This window comes from Marmota flaviventris, chromosome 11 (assembly GCF_047511675.1).
Source record: "Marmota flaviventris isolate mMarFla1 chromosome 11, mMarFla1.hap1, whole genome shotgun sequence".
Classification (NCBI taxonomy): Eukaryota; Metazoa; Chordata; class Mammalia; order Rodentia; family Sciuridae; genus Marmota; species Marmota flaviventris.
In genome coordinates, this window is record NC_092508.1 from 22,922,698 (window position 1) to 22,937,923 (window position 15,226).

At 32.6% G+C, this 15,226-nt stretch overlaps 1 protein-coding gene across 1 annotated transcript in view; it reads right to left on the reverse strand.

Annotated features, from left to right (window-relative positions):
* Window positions 1-15,226, reverse strand: part of Spag16 (sperm associated antigen 16) — a 957,641-nt gene that overhangs the window by 871,340 nt on the left and 71,075 nt on the right. The window contains exons 8-9 of the mRNA XM_027941762.2: window positions 11,378-11,447; window positions 2,940-3,049 (exon numbers count right to left, since the gene is read on the reverse strand). Of these exons, the coding sequence (XP_027797563.2) occupies window positions 2,940-3,049; window positions 11,378-11,447 (180 nt within the window). The remainder of the gene's footprint in view (window positions 1-2,939; window positions 3,050-11,377; window positions 11,448-15,226) is intronic.

A 15,226-nucleotide genomic window follows, 5' to 3' on the forward strand; every position in this document is an offset into this window, starting at 1 on the left:
CTTTGTGGCATAAGATATGGTCTATTTTAGAGAAGGATCCAAGTGCTGCTGAGAAGAAAGGGTATTCAATCACTGATGGATGAAATATTCTATGTATGTCTGTTAATTATAAATTATCAATTGTATTATTTAGTTCTATAGTTTGTTTAGTTTTTGTTTGGACAATCTATTCATAGTAAGACAGGAGTGTTAAAGTCATTCAGTATTATTATGTTGTGGTCTATCTGTTGAAATTGAGTAGGGTCTCTTTGATATATGTAGATGCCCCATTGTTTAGGGCATTGATATTTACAATTGTTATGGCTTATTGTTGTATAATTCCCTTAAGCAGTATGAAATGTACTACTTTGTCCCTTCTGATTAACTTTGGCTTGAAGTCCACTTTATCTGATACAAGGATACAAACCCCTCTCTTGCTTAAGTGATCCATGAGAGTGATGTTTCCTTGCCATCCTTCCACCTTAGTCTGTGGATGTCTTTGCTTATGAGGTGAGTGTAAGAGAAATCTCTCATGTGAGTGATATTCCTCCAAGGCTTGGGGATGAGAGCCATAGTCCAAAACCCAGTGTAAGCCTCTAATAAGAAATCCCACTGATGTTTGTTCTTTGTATCTGGAAAGCACAGTATGGATCAGTGCCTAATTTGCATTCTATGACATCAAGGGAAAAAGCTTACTCAGATGGAAAACTACTTCCCTTCTAACCATAAATGCAGATACTAGAATACAATAGCAGGAGAAATATTGGTCAGAAGTTCTTTTGAAATATCACAAAGGGTGGCCTGACAGGAACAAAAGACAAGTAAGGAATATATAAATATATATATATATATATATATATATATATATATATATATATATATATATATATATATATTATGGCAATTTGTAAATCAATGGATGTGTAACTGATGTGATTCTGCAATCTGTGTATGGGGTGAAGGTGGGAATTCATAACCCACTTGAATCAAAGTGTGGAATATGATATGTCAAGAAATTTGTAATGTTTTGAACAACCCACAATAAAAAATTAAAAAAATATATATATATATAGGAAGATATATCACTAGTGGGAATAAAGAGAGGTGACTCACCAGGAAGTACTGCTAAAGGAAAAAAAAAAATTCCTTAAAGGAGCTGGTATGGGAGTATGAAGAGGCTGATAGTGTTCATCAGAAAAGGGACTTTCAGTGTTATTTCTTTGAAAGACTAAGAAAAGTGAGAAGTTATAAGAAAAGAAATAATGAGAGAGGACAAAGTGAGAAATAAGTAACAAGGACCACTGAATGTAAGCTAGGGAAGTGGCTATATTTTAAAAAGCAGTCTCTGTGCTCATGTAATTTGGATACTCCATTTCCTTCTCTGTGGTTTTAATCATGATAGTTAATTCTACAGTAAATTATATTTACTTAAAGAAAATGCATTTAAATGTTGTTTTGTACAATTAATTTATACTATTAATTTACAGATAAAGCATAGAAAATAGAATTATGATGGTACTATATATACTAATATAACTCAAATCAGTAAAGTGACCTAACTGTCTCTTTATTTCCACAAGGTAGTCAATAAATAGCATCTAAAGTGAATAAAACATAAACTGGAAACTGAACTCAGGTACATTATAATAACAGCTGCAAGAAAATTATAAGAAAAATATTAATAAAAATGATTATTCAGTGAGGATGAGAAGGCTTCACTTTATCCTATACCTAGGCTCTTAATTAAAGCCTCATTTTCTTTTATTGAATTGGAGGTATTACATTAAATATTTTAATGCAATAACAAAAAAGGAAATACTATGCATAAATGTATAATGTGCCTACTATATTATCATAGTTTTCATCACATGAAAAAAATCAACCTTGAAAAAAAATCAACCTTGCGTTTACTAATATGGTTTTATAAGCCATAAGCAGTTAATGAATAAATCAACACATCATTTCTAAGCATGATGCACTACCTGAAAGAATACTTACACCAAGAGAAGATGAAACATTCTTGATGACAATCACAACATCATCAAAAATTCTTAACTCTTATTTGCCTCTATCTCTAATACCACAATCCATGAATTAATAGTGAAGATAGATAAAGAGTAAAACAGTAATTTGAATATCATCCAAAGATTATTTTGTTAAGAACTTAGTATAACTTATAACTGTTTGTTTATTTTATTTGAATATTTATACAATAATTGATTCTAGTGTAAACCTTCAAGGGAAAGTTATTGATATTATCTAAGTAAATGCTATAATTTGAGTTTATAAAAATCTCTTCTTGAATTACTACTACTAACATTAGAATTATAAAAATTTCCATTTTACAACAAATGCCAGATGTAGAACTCTCTGGCAACAACCATCTTTATAAGAAAATTCATTATCTCAGCTAGAATTTTCATAACAAGAAATTAAACCCCTTGTACTTCTTATGTAATTTTCTTTCTTCTTAAATTTCATTTCATTGACCAGATAATTTTAATATCATTATTATACAAGATTTAAATTATTGGTCTAATTGCAAAGCAAAAATACTCCAGATACATACAAATTCTTAAATGAGGCATGGTTCTGTTGCATGTTATTCTAAAGGAAAAGAAAACTGAGAAAAGTTAGAAATTCTACTATAAAAAAGAGAAACTATAAGAGATGTTTTGGGAGTTATTTCTTTTATATAGCATTAATTTTAAGCAGAAAATTGAGTGTGGCACAGAGATGCTTTGAGGTGTCTTAAACACTAATAAAGCATGTGTCTCCAAATTAACTAGTTACTAGTAATAATTGTGGACTTCAATTTTCCCTCCATAAACCCAGAGGATTATTATATATAACCACTAAGTTTCTTTTCTAGTTAAAAAAATGATGCTGTATGAGTGCATGGATCTAAATATGTGAGAATTAAGTATAAGTTAATGTATAAACATGAATAAATATCATACCTTTGCATTGTCTTTCATCTTTGTTTTACATTTGTTTTGTTCCCTGGCTTTATGAAGACCTTTCTGAGTAGGACCTTCTGGCATATTTTCTTTTTCAATACTGTGTCCAACTACAAGATAATAAAATTTAATCTTAATTTTTGTAATATTTATTGTTTTAAAAAATATGATCATTTTCAAATGTTAATCATAGTATTATTAATACATATATTTATTAAGTATTAAACAAATGACAGTCACACCAACCAAAATACTTTAAGTGGGGTCTTCAAAATTCAGGTCCCAAAAATGCAGGGTGGCATTAGAGGTTTTGTGTATTTATAAATAAAGTAAGAAAAGGCCAAGGCAAAGAAAAAGAAATAAAATTTTCCAAGTGGAATTACATAATAAATACAAGACTTTTAAAAGGAGAATTTCATAATAATAAAATTGTATTATCTATGATTCTTGATGTTGAGAGAAACAGACAAGAAAAAACACAAGGTACTATTCACACCTAGTTGTAGCTCTGATTACCTAACTATCCAGGACTTCGGCAATCTTATAGAACCAAGTGTGTGTGTGTGAGGGGGGATTGTGATGGGAAAAGTCTTTTCTTTCATATCTTACCCTATTCACATTTAGGTACACATAATTTATACCTATATTTATAAATAAAAACTTGATTTCAAATAACTAATAAGGTTTTATTCATTAGCACACAAATAAAAGAAATTACTCAATGTCATAAATCACAACACTAGCTGGGCACATTGATGCATGCCTCTAAACCCAGCAGCCTGGGAGGCTGAGGCAGGAGAATAACAAGTTCAAAGCCAGCGTTGGCAATTTAGCAAGTCCTTAAACAATTTAGTGAGATCATTTTAAAATAAAATAGGTTAGGTATGTTTCTCAGTGATTAAGCATCCCTGGGTTCAATATCATTGGTGTCAAAAAAAAAAAATCACAACGCTAGATTCATAATACAGAAAAGATTACATACACAAAAATGCATGGATGATTTCAATGTCTAGGCCCTTTTAACAGATCTTGAGGTTATAATAGCAAGGGAGCACACAACTGGCATTTATTTTTTTCTGGATATAACTTTTCCTATTAGTACCAGCTTTAGATAAAGCAGAAGATCCTCCAAATTACCTCCACAATAACAGAAAAACAATGTTCCATGAACCAGCATTACACAACAGAATTAGAAAGTCTTGAGTATCCAGACTGTCTGTCCTCTGGCAATGTTGCTACAAGTTACAGTTCCACAGTATCTTGGAAGTCAAAGTCTCAGATAAAGGCTGCAATTACAGCTTGCTGAGATAAAGAGAAAAATTTCACTTCTAATTCTCTTTTATTATAGTTGCCTCTTCAAAGACCAATTTTTCAACTGATAATAATTAAAAATATAATTAGCATTCATTCTTAATTTATCTTTTACTATGTAACAGCCACTGTTCTAAACATTATGTCATGCAATTGTGTCAATATTCCTCTGCAGGTCACTGTCTTTTGTTCCCTTTATATACCTGAAGGGAAATTCATATAGTAATAAACACAAGGAAGAAAGGAGAAAGTAGTAAAAGAGAAACTCAGGATTCAAACAGATACTTGCATGAATCTAAGAAAGTTTCATGTCATATATAAGACATCACTAAGAATCACTTCATAAAAGAAAATTAAAAAACAAGAAAAAAACAAATTTGATCAGGATAACACATGAAAGTATAAAATCCAAAAGAGCTTGGCCTGTGAATGTATGTTGTTATTCCACAAGCAAAACAGAATTAGAAAAATGTATATTCTAATAAAATTTCATAAAAATATTTAACACTTCAAACAAAACTTGAGAACAAACATTGCAGAAAGTACACTATACCAGAAGAGAGATAATGTTCTCAATTATTTCCCACTGTAGAAAGAATGGACATTATCTCTATTTCCCATCAAATAAATATTATTTATTTATATAAACATTTTTACAACAAATGAGAGGCTCAGACATTAAATTTTGTACCATATTCATGTTTAAGTACATATAATTCTCAAATGCCACACAATACTTCTTAATGTTTAGTTCTATCCAAGAAAAGTCCATGTCTTCATCATAGCATCTTTTGTCCTATCATTTTATAATTCCTAATGACAAGGCCAAATGTACTGACTAGTGCTGCGCAATTTTTATGTAGATAAAATAATATTTTGCAGATATAATCAACATTTTAAGAAATATATAATTCCTTAGAGATAAAAACAAACTCCAAATAAATAAGCACAGAAATTTTATTTATTGTACTCCAGTATGAAACTTCACCCATTAAATCATTCCTTTATTTATGTACACATTGAAACAATGTTCTTTGAACCTGCTGAGGACCCTGAATAAATATCAGAAAACTATGGAAAAATTCACTTAACAAATATTTATGAAGTACCTACCATTGCAAATCCCTGACTCCTTTATAGACCAAACACAAATATAAAGAGAAATATTAACTGTAAAAAGCTTTTAACCCAGAAGAATAAACAGAAAATGTCTGAGAGATTAGGACAGGTATAAAGTGAAATGCAGAAACCAAGTATATACCTAATTAGAATTCAGAAAAAGTCAAGAGTTAAAGGAGAAAATATTTGAAAAGATAGGATCTCTAAATTAAACCATATAGTCCACGTGCAATTCCAAGAGCAACAAAACATTAAAGTTAAAAAGCAGCAGTTAATTTAACTTTGTGAAATAAAGATTTCTGTGCTTTACTATATGTGGAGTATAAAAAGGAGTACTATGTTCTCTTAATATAGGAGTACTATTGATGTGGTGTATTACACTTATTGATTTCCTTATATTGAACCAGCCTTGCATCCCAGGGATGAATCCTATTTGATCATGGTGCACGATCTTTTTAATATGTTTTTTTATCTGCTTTGCCAGAATTTTATTGAGGATTTTTGCATCTATGTTCATTAGAGATATTGGTCTATAGTTTTCTTTCTTTCAAGTGTCTTTATCTGGATTAGGAATCAGGGTGATGTTGGCCTCGTAGAATGAATTTGGAAGTACTCCCTCTTTTTCTATTTCGTGAAATAGCTTGAAAAGTATTGGTATTAGTTCTTCTTTAAAGGCCTTGTAAAACTCTGCTATATACCCATCCGGTCCTGGGATTTTCTTGGTTGGTAGTCTTTTGATGGCTTCTTCTATTTCCTCAATTGATATTGGTCTGTTTAAGTTGTGTATATCCTCTTGACTCAATCTGGGCAGATCATATGCTAAGCCTCAGGCTAGCATCATTCTAAACGGAGAAAAACTGAAGGAATTCCCTCTAAAATCTGGAACAAGACAGGGAGGGATGCCCTCTCTCCACCACTCCTATTCAACATAGTTCTCAAAACACTGGCCAGAGCAATAAGACAGATGACAGAAATTAAAGGCATAAAAATAGGAAAAGAAGAACTGAAATTAGCACTATTTTCAGATGACATGATCCTATACCTAACGGAACCAAAAGGTTCTATCAAAAAACTTCTAGAACTAGTAAATGAATTCAGCAAAGTGGCGGGATATAAAATCAACACTCATAAGTCTAAGGCATTCATGTATATATCAGTGACAAACCCTCTGAAAGGTAAATCAGGACAACCACCCCATTCACAATACCCTCAAAAAAAAATAAAATACTTGGGAATCAACCTAACAAAAGAGGTGAAATACCTTTACAACAAAAACTACAGAACCCTAAAGAGAGAAATAGAAGAAGACCTTAGAAGACGGAAAGATATACCTTTTTCATGGATAGGCAGAATTAATATCATTAAAATGGCCATATTACCAAAAGTACTCTATAGGTTTAATGCAATGCCAATCAAAATCCCAACGGCATTCCTCGCAAAAATAGAAAAAGCAATCATGAAATTCACCTGGAGAAATAAAAGACTCAGAATAGCTAAAGCAATTCTAAGCAGGAAGAATGAAACAGGTGGTATGCGATACCAGATTTTAAACTATACTACAGAGCAATAGTAACAAAAACAGCATGGTACTGGTACCAAAACAGGTGGGTAGACCAATGGTACAGAATAGAGGACACAGAGGCCAACCCACAAAATTCCAACTACCTTATATTAGACAAAGGTGCTAAAAGCATGCAATGCAGAAAGGATAGCATCTTCAACAAATGGTGCTGGAAGAACTGGAAATCCATATGCAACCAAATGAAACTGAATCCCTTTCTCTCACCTTGCACAAAAGTTAACTCAAAATGGATCAAGGAGCTAGGAATCAAACCACAGACTCGGCATCTAATAGAAGAAAAGTTAGCCCTAATCTCCATCTCGTGGGGTCGGGCTCCAAATTCCTTAATAGGACACCTATAGCACAATAGTTAAAATCAAGAATCAACAAATGGAACATATTCAAACTAAAAATTTTTTTCTCAGCAAGAGAAATAATAAGAGAGGTAAACAGGGAGCCTACATCCTGGTAACAAATTTTTACCCCTCACACTTCAGATAGAGCATGAATCTCCAGAGTATACAAAGAACTCAAAAAGTTAAACAATCAACCAATGGGACAAAGATCTAAACAGACAGAGGAGGATATACAATCAATCAACAAGTACATGAAAAAATGCTCACTATCTCTAGCAATCAGAGAAATGCAAATTGAAACCACTCTAAGATACCATCTCATAAGAATGGCAGCCATTATGAAGTCAAACAATAACAAGTGCTGGTGAGGATGTGGGGAAAAGGTACACTTGTACATTGCTGGTGGGACTGCAAATTGGTGCAGCCAATTTGGAGGGCAGTATGGAGATTCCGTGGAAAGCTGGGAATGGAACCACCATTTGACCCAGCTATTTCACTTCTCAGACTATACCCAAAAGACCTAAAAAGAGCATACTACAGGGACACAGCTACATCAATGTTCATAGAAGCACAATTCACAATAGCTAGATTGTGGAACCAACCTAGGTGCCCTTCAACAGATGAATGGATAAAAAAAATGTGGCATTTATACACAATGGAATATTACTCCGCACTAAAATATAACAAAGTCATGGCATCTGCAGGGAAATGGATGGCACTAGAGCAGATTATGCTAAGTGAAGTTAGCCAATCCCTAAAAAACAAATGCCGAATGTCTTCTCTGATATAAGGGAGGTGACTCAAAACAGAGTAGGGAGGAAGAGCATGAGAAGAAGATTAAAACAAAACAAGGAAAAGAGGTGGGAGGGTATGTGAGGGAGAAGGGGAATTGCATGGAAGATGGAAGGAGACGCTCATGGTTTCACAAAATACATGTACAATGGTGTGAGGGGGAAGGGAAGAAAAAATAGAGAGAGAGAGATAAATGTCACAGTAGAATGGGTAGAGAGAGGTGATGGGAGGGGAGGGGAGGGAAGGATAGGGAGGGCAGCAGAATACAACTGACACTAGGATTGCTGTATGTATACATATGGATGTATAACCAATGTGATGCTGCAATCTGTACACGTCGAAAAATGAGAATTCATATCCTATTGGATTCAAATGTATGATATGTCAAGATCATTGTATTGTCTTCAGCAACTAATTAAAAAATAATAATAATAAAAATATATAGGAGTACTATATTAAGGGTACTTTGTTTAACTACAAAGAATATTTATTTCATTTGTAAAACTCTGATGTCAACATTCACAACTTTTCACTTTAGTAAAAATGTCCAATTTCGAGTTAGTCATTCATTCTTAATTCATAATTTTCTATGAAAAATTATGATATATTAAGATACCATTAGGGCTGGGGTTGTGGCTTAGTGGTAGAGCACTTGCCTAGTGCATGTGAGGCCCTGGATTCGAGCCTCAGCACCACGTAAAAATAAATAAGTAAAATAAAGATATTGTGCCCAACTACAACTAAAAAATAAATATTAAAAAAAAGATACCATTATATATATATATCATATTCTGGTTTGAAAATAAGCATTATTACATTCAAATGTCAACCTATAGAAAACTAAATTAATATAAATAACAAGCATAATAATCAAAACCAGCATAAACTTTTTAAAAAATGCATAATTCACAAAACTTCAGTTTTATCTCATATTATGTAATAATAAGTGTTTTCTGGGCAGTTCCTGGAAATATTTGATATATGTTACCTAAAAATAAAAGTAAATATAATCCACAATTGTCAGTTTAAGTATCTAATCAATAATAATTTATTACTTTATAATGTCACCTAGGAATTTTTTATTAATCTATCTATCATACAAGAGATAAACGCAAAACTAAAAACCCTTTTCATGTGTGAAGAGTAGGTATTAAAGTAACAAAATTCTGTGTGGTAGTAATTATGTGTGGCTTTTACAAAAATATAACATTGTCTAAAATTTCTATAACCAACATGGCACTTTATGGACCAAAAACAAAGTACATTGAAAATTCTTTGATAACTCTGCTCCAAATCAATCCACTTTTTATCTTATTTCCCACATTTTAATTAAATAACAATAATTTCTCTTCTTGCTAAAGTTCAGAGAAAAAGACAATTTGTTGTCCTCTAACTTCAGAGTGTACACATATGATTTGAAGAATCTCAACTGCCATACAAATTTATTCCCCAAATAAATAAATTGATGAATAAATGAGTGGATGACAGAGAGAGGAGGAGGAGCAGGAGGAGGGGAAGAAGAAGAGGAAGAGGACAGGAGGAGGGGGGGGAGGAGAAAAATTAAACTTAAATGAACAAGTGAAGAGAGAACGAATAAAATATGAAAATCATGATAAATAAGTTAATAATATATTTAATAGTTGTGGGGCTGAAGGTATAGTTAGTGGTAGAAAATTTCTTTAGTTGAGGTCCTGGTTTTAATCCCTATCATCTCAAAAAAAATGTAGAAGATGGCAAGATTTATGAAGAGCCATCATTAATCCAACTTTTTAAAAAAATAAATCCCCTTGGTAAGTAATATCCCAAGTTCAGGCAACTGGAGCACCGAAAGAGTCTTGAGATCACACAATCAAATGCTGAGATCAGAAGCTTAGGAAAAGGTACTGCAACTATAGTATCTAAAACTAGAGAGTATGTTTATAAAGCACATAAAATTATTCAATATAGATTTTAAAGTATTTATTTTGTTCAGATAATTGGGATATGCAACTAAAAAAAAACTATTTCTTCACGTTGGGTAAGAATTCATTCCTTTCGACTAAGTCATTTCAAATTAGCACAGATCAAAACACAATTGCAAACTTGATCTTCAAAGTAATTTGTAAATTATCAGTCTAGAAAAACATGCAATATGTTCTTTTATACATTAAATTAAATACAAGGAGCTAATATCATATAGGAGCTATCTGAAATCACCACTATATTTTGATGAAAATGTCAAAGATAACTATATAAAATTATAAACTATTAGAAAAAGAATGAATGAATCATTAGAGATCAATGATTACAACAATCAACCCAATATGCAAAGTTCTTCAATCTTCAAGACACCATGTATATTCTTTTTTACAATTTTAGTCAATTAGGAATTGAATTCCTAACAGTTTTTGTTCTATAAGGCAGTTCTGTTTTTGTTTGATTGTTTTGATATTCTGATATTCTTGGCTTACTTTTGTCCTTTATTTGGGTAGTTTTATGTAAAGTCCTAAGGTACCCAGGTCTTCTTACTTAGCAAAACTTAAACTCTGTCTCTTCTAAAACTCATGTGTAAGCTTTGTTTCTGCTTTTATAGCATCAGTATAGGATACTGAATATTAATGTATTATAATAATGTGTGAAAGAGTTCTCCCCAACTAGGGATAGTTGGAATTGGAAATGTCTATCAATTCTGCCTGGCCTACAGAATTTCTAGTCTGTTCTTAGTCCTGTAGACTTTTATCCCTCTGTTAAGTCTCAAGTACTCTTGTTATATTCATGCAGCCCAACCACCAGCTACAGACTTATAGTTACTGAGGCCACTCTTTTGAGCTCCCTCTTCTCTAAAGCACTTTCCTACAGATTCTAGTTTCAAAGTTATGAACAATGTTATCTGCCTTTTCAGTTTTCTTTTTGGCATCCATTTCCAAGAAGCTTGGCTTGGAAATTTCCTCAAGCATGAAGTCATGATTGAAGGTAGATCATTTCCTTCTGCAATCTGAGATGTCTGTTTTGCAGATGCTAATAGTTGCCTCATCTATAGCTTAGTTTTGGAGTTATTTATGAAGACAAAGCTAGTCTGGTACCTGGTACTCCATCATGATCAGAACAGAAGTTCTTCCAAGATGGCTGACTCACATAGTTCTCAAAAATATATCTATATATTATCATGTCTGCATTTCCTTAATTGTTTAATTAAAATTTTGCTTTGTGAAATAATTATCTCCCCACTTACTCACTTTCAAATATCTCTAGAATGTTGATCTCTGATAAGATTAAGAAATCTTCCCCAATATTAAGCTAGAATTATATTTTACTTTTACCTTTAATTTCAGGAATATGAAAATTATGTCCTATGTCTATGTTCTTCAGTGTTGCTTGAAGTCCAGAAATCTAAAAAGAAAAAAAAGTCAAATATATAGGTTTATGTACTAAATGACTTTAAATGGCTAAGTAAAATAAAAAGAAAAATATCAAAAATATTATTTCTCTTGAATAAAAGCCTATAATTTTAAATGTCAAACATGAACTTTAACAAAAGGAAAATAATTTTTAGTCAATATTGAATTCTGCAGGCAATTATTAATTATCATGGATAAGAAACTGAAACATTTATTTTACAACACAGTTTTATCATAATTCAGCTCTCTACTTTGAGAGAGGTTTGTCCTCTGTTTATATTTCTTCATGATAACTGATATCTTCTATCTATAAACTGTGAGGTTAAGTATTATTTGGAAAAGTAAAATATGAAAAGACTGTTTATACACCTAAACCTCTTAGTTCATTTCCACCCACAGATACTCCATTTTATTAAATATGTCTTATAATTAAGAACATTTGTTAGCTGGGTGGCATATCATTTAGATTTAAATTTAAAATCAGCCTTAAAAAGCTGTATCATCCCTCATTGTACATGATTATGCAAACACAAAAAAACTATCTGTTTAATTATACACAGAAATACATTTTTCTACTATCACTGAATAGCAATATTTCTTTATTAATAAAAATTGCAGATAATTTATAATCAATAGATTAGTGTTAACGAAATGCCTGTGATTAAAAAAAAGTAACAGATTAATATTAATTCTTACAGATCAGATGGATTATAAATTTTAAAAACAAAATTCTTATTTAGATAGCATAGGATTTTCAGAATAGTTGCTAATATACGGCCAAGAGTTCCTGTATGCCTACAGCCTTTTTCCCCTGTTAATATGCATTAAGGTGGTACATTTATCACAAACAATAAACCAGTATTAATGTCTGCTGAAGTCCCTTTCTGTTGGATTTTGTTAATTTTTATGTTCTAGGGACCCACCCATAACACTACATTACATTCACTTATTACATCTCCCTAGCTTTCTCTGGATCAGGGTGGTTCTTTAGACTTTCCCTTATTTTAATGACCTTAAATATATTTTTTATTTAAAAAAATATATATATATTAGTTGTAGATGAAACTTTATTTTAATATATTTATTTATATACAGTGTTGGGAATCAAACCCAGTGCCTCACACATGCTAGGCAAGCGCTCTACCACTGCGCCACAACATCAGCCCAGGGCCTTGAATATTTATAAATACTAATCAAGTAATATTTTACAGAATGGCCTTAAATTTGGGTAGTCTGATGTTTACCCCATAGTTAAGCTATACTTATAGGATTTGGCAAAGAAGACAACAGGGGTGAAATGCCATTATAAGCACAACATATCACAGGTATATGCTGCCAACATGACTTAAAACTTATTATGTTAACCTTGATCACCCAGCTAAGGTAGTTTACCAAGTTTCTCCACTCTAAAATCTTCCCCTCATGTCCCACATCAGGGCAAGCTGATAAGAACCCCTAGTTGCTATTTCCTTGGCATTGGCAGGAAATTTAAATTATGCAAGCCCCTCCCTCCACATAAAAATGCTCACCCTGCCTAAACCCCAATCATAATAAAATATAAGCCAGTCTCCTTTCCCTGATCTTACTCATACATTTCAGAAATGCTTAGGGGCATATGCTGCTCTCTGAGACAACTCAATTATGAAAGTAATAAAAATTTTCACTTCCTTGCTGTGTGGAAGGTACTATTAGCCCTAATATCCAAACCAAATTTGAATGGAGATCCACCTAGCTCTGTCTACCATAGTTCCTTTATCTCTTGACAAATCCCATTGTTTTCTTGAGGTTCTTTTTTCTTTTCATTTTACAAATATTTTTAATAAATTCGTTCTGTGACATCATGACACACTGTAGGTTCCTATGGCTGTATACCCACACCTGATAAGTATGCTCCAACAGGAAAAAAAAAAAAACAAATTGGTTGGTAATAAATTGTTCTTTGTATGAGAGGTATCCAGACAGGTTCAGTTCCTTTTTTTAACATTTATTTCATTTGTTTATTTTTATGTGGTGCGCGGACTGAACCCAGGGCCTCCAGTGCTAGGTGAGTGCTCTACTGCTAAGCCACAGCCACAGCCCCCAGGTTCAGTTCTTTAAATGGTAACCTTGGCTTGTTCTCCAAAGACACACATGGAGAGATGGACTAAAACTACATTCTCTGCCCTAATTTGAAGAATCAACTAATTGATCCGAGGATAAATTATTATTATTGTAGAATTATATTATTATTATTATTATATATTATTATATCAATTAGAATGTTGTACAGAGAGATATGACAGTCATCTCACCAGTTAGTAACCTGAATTTAAAACTACAAGTCTTCCACTTGTTGCTATAGATATCAGACGTTTGCACAGCCTATCCCTAACTAGCACACAGATAATAATGAATCTCCCTCCAGTGCCAAGGAGATAGCACTTAGGCACCATCAATCTTGTGTAGTCATTTTGGATTTTGAAAAACATGTATTGATGTGAGGAATCATGTACAGTGCAGAACTTAACCTGAGGATGGTGACTGCTGTGGTCAATTTCCATTCACATGTATAAGACAATTCTAAAAGAGCACTGAATGTCCATTTTCAGTAATGTCCATACTGAAATCTACAGTGGCAGCAACAGGATTTCCTATTTAAATCTTGACTTTCTCAAATTGTACAGAATCTACTATCTTGAACAGCAGATGTGGATGAGAGAAATGCTATTTCTAAATCCAAACTGTTCCATTTTAGATATCAAGAAATAAGCTCTTCAGAATTTTTCCATTAGTAAGTATTTTCTAAATAGGGATTTTATTTTTATTTTTTGTTTTTTTTAGGATGAAGTGGAAGCCATTAAAAATTATCCTGTGGAAACAGGTGTGAGGACTGTCTGAGACAAATGAGGATATAGGGTGGGTTGTAATATAGAAGAAGACAGAAAAGTCATCCCATCCAATAGAACCAAAACATATAAAGGGGAAGTCTATGCCTGAGCAAGAGGTCAGACATAAGAGTGTGGGTTTCCCTCTCAAGTTAAAAATCCAAGTGGGCCTACTAAGAACAAAGTTCAAATAAAACTACATAGTCTGGGGATACTCCAAATAGAGGGTATACTTGCTCCTAGTTTCTCAGGAAATGGTGTAGGAATGATGACAGTCACTTAAAAAGTCCTTCATGATTTTCACGGTGCTAGAAAAATAGTGCTCTCTAGGTAGTGTAAAAATTGACTGAAAATGATGTATCAATGTAGACAGACCTTAACTGCTTTCTAAATTGCTTATGGCTTGTATCTGCATTATAGGGAAATCAGAAGCGTCTGCATACTTCTGTGAGGTAAACAGAAATGTTAACATCTGAAGCACTGGACCAGAAAAAAAGTATTAGAGTCAGGACAATGAGACTACAGATGTTAAGAAGCTCACAGATGTTGTGACAGAGACCATGCGTTTAACAAGGTATACAGGGTTTACACTCAACCCACTGAAAACCATGCACCTGAACATCAGGAATATGATCAAATAAGTCACACTACATAGGAAAGTAAAGACAAAGAATAGCATGTAGAGTCCATGCTATAAGATTCATAAGTACCCTTTATAATAGGGAGAATGAGAAGATGCCGCCATCTGAAGGAAGAAAATTAATACTGATAATTATCTCTCAGCCAACCAGTTACTATAATATTTACATACTAGGGGATAAACTTACAGAAGCTGTTTTAACCTAGAAAGATCTAGACAGTCTTCAGCAGGCAGGTTATCTTTTCCTTTGCCTTCAGGAGTATCCGG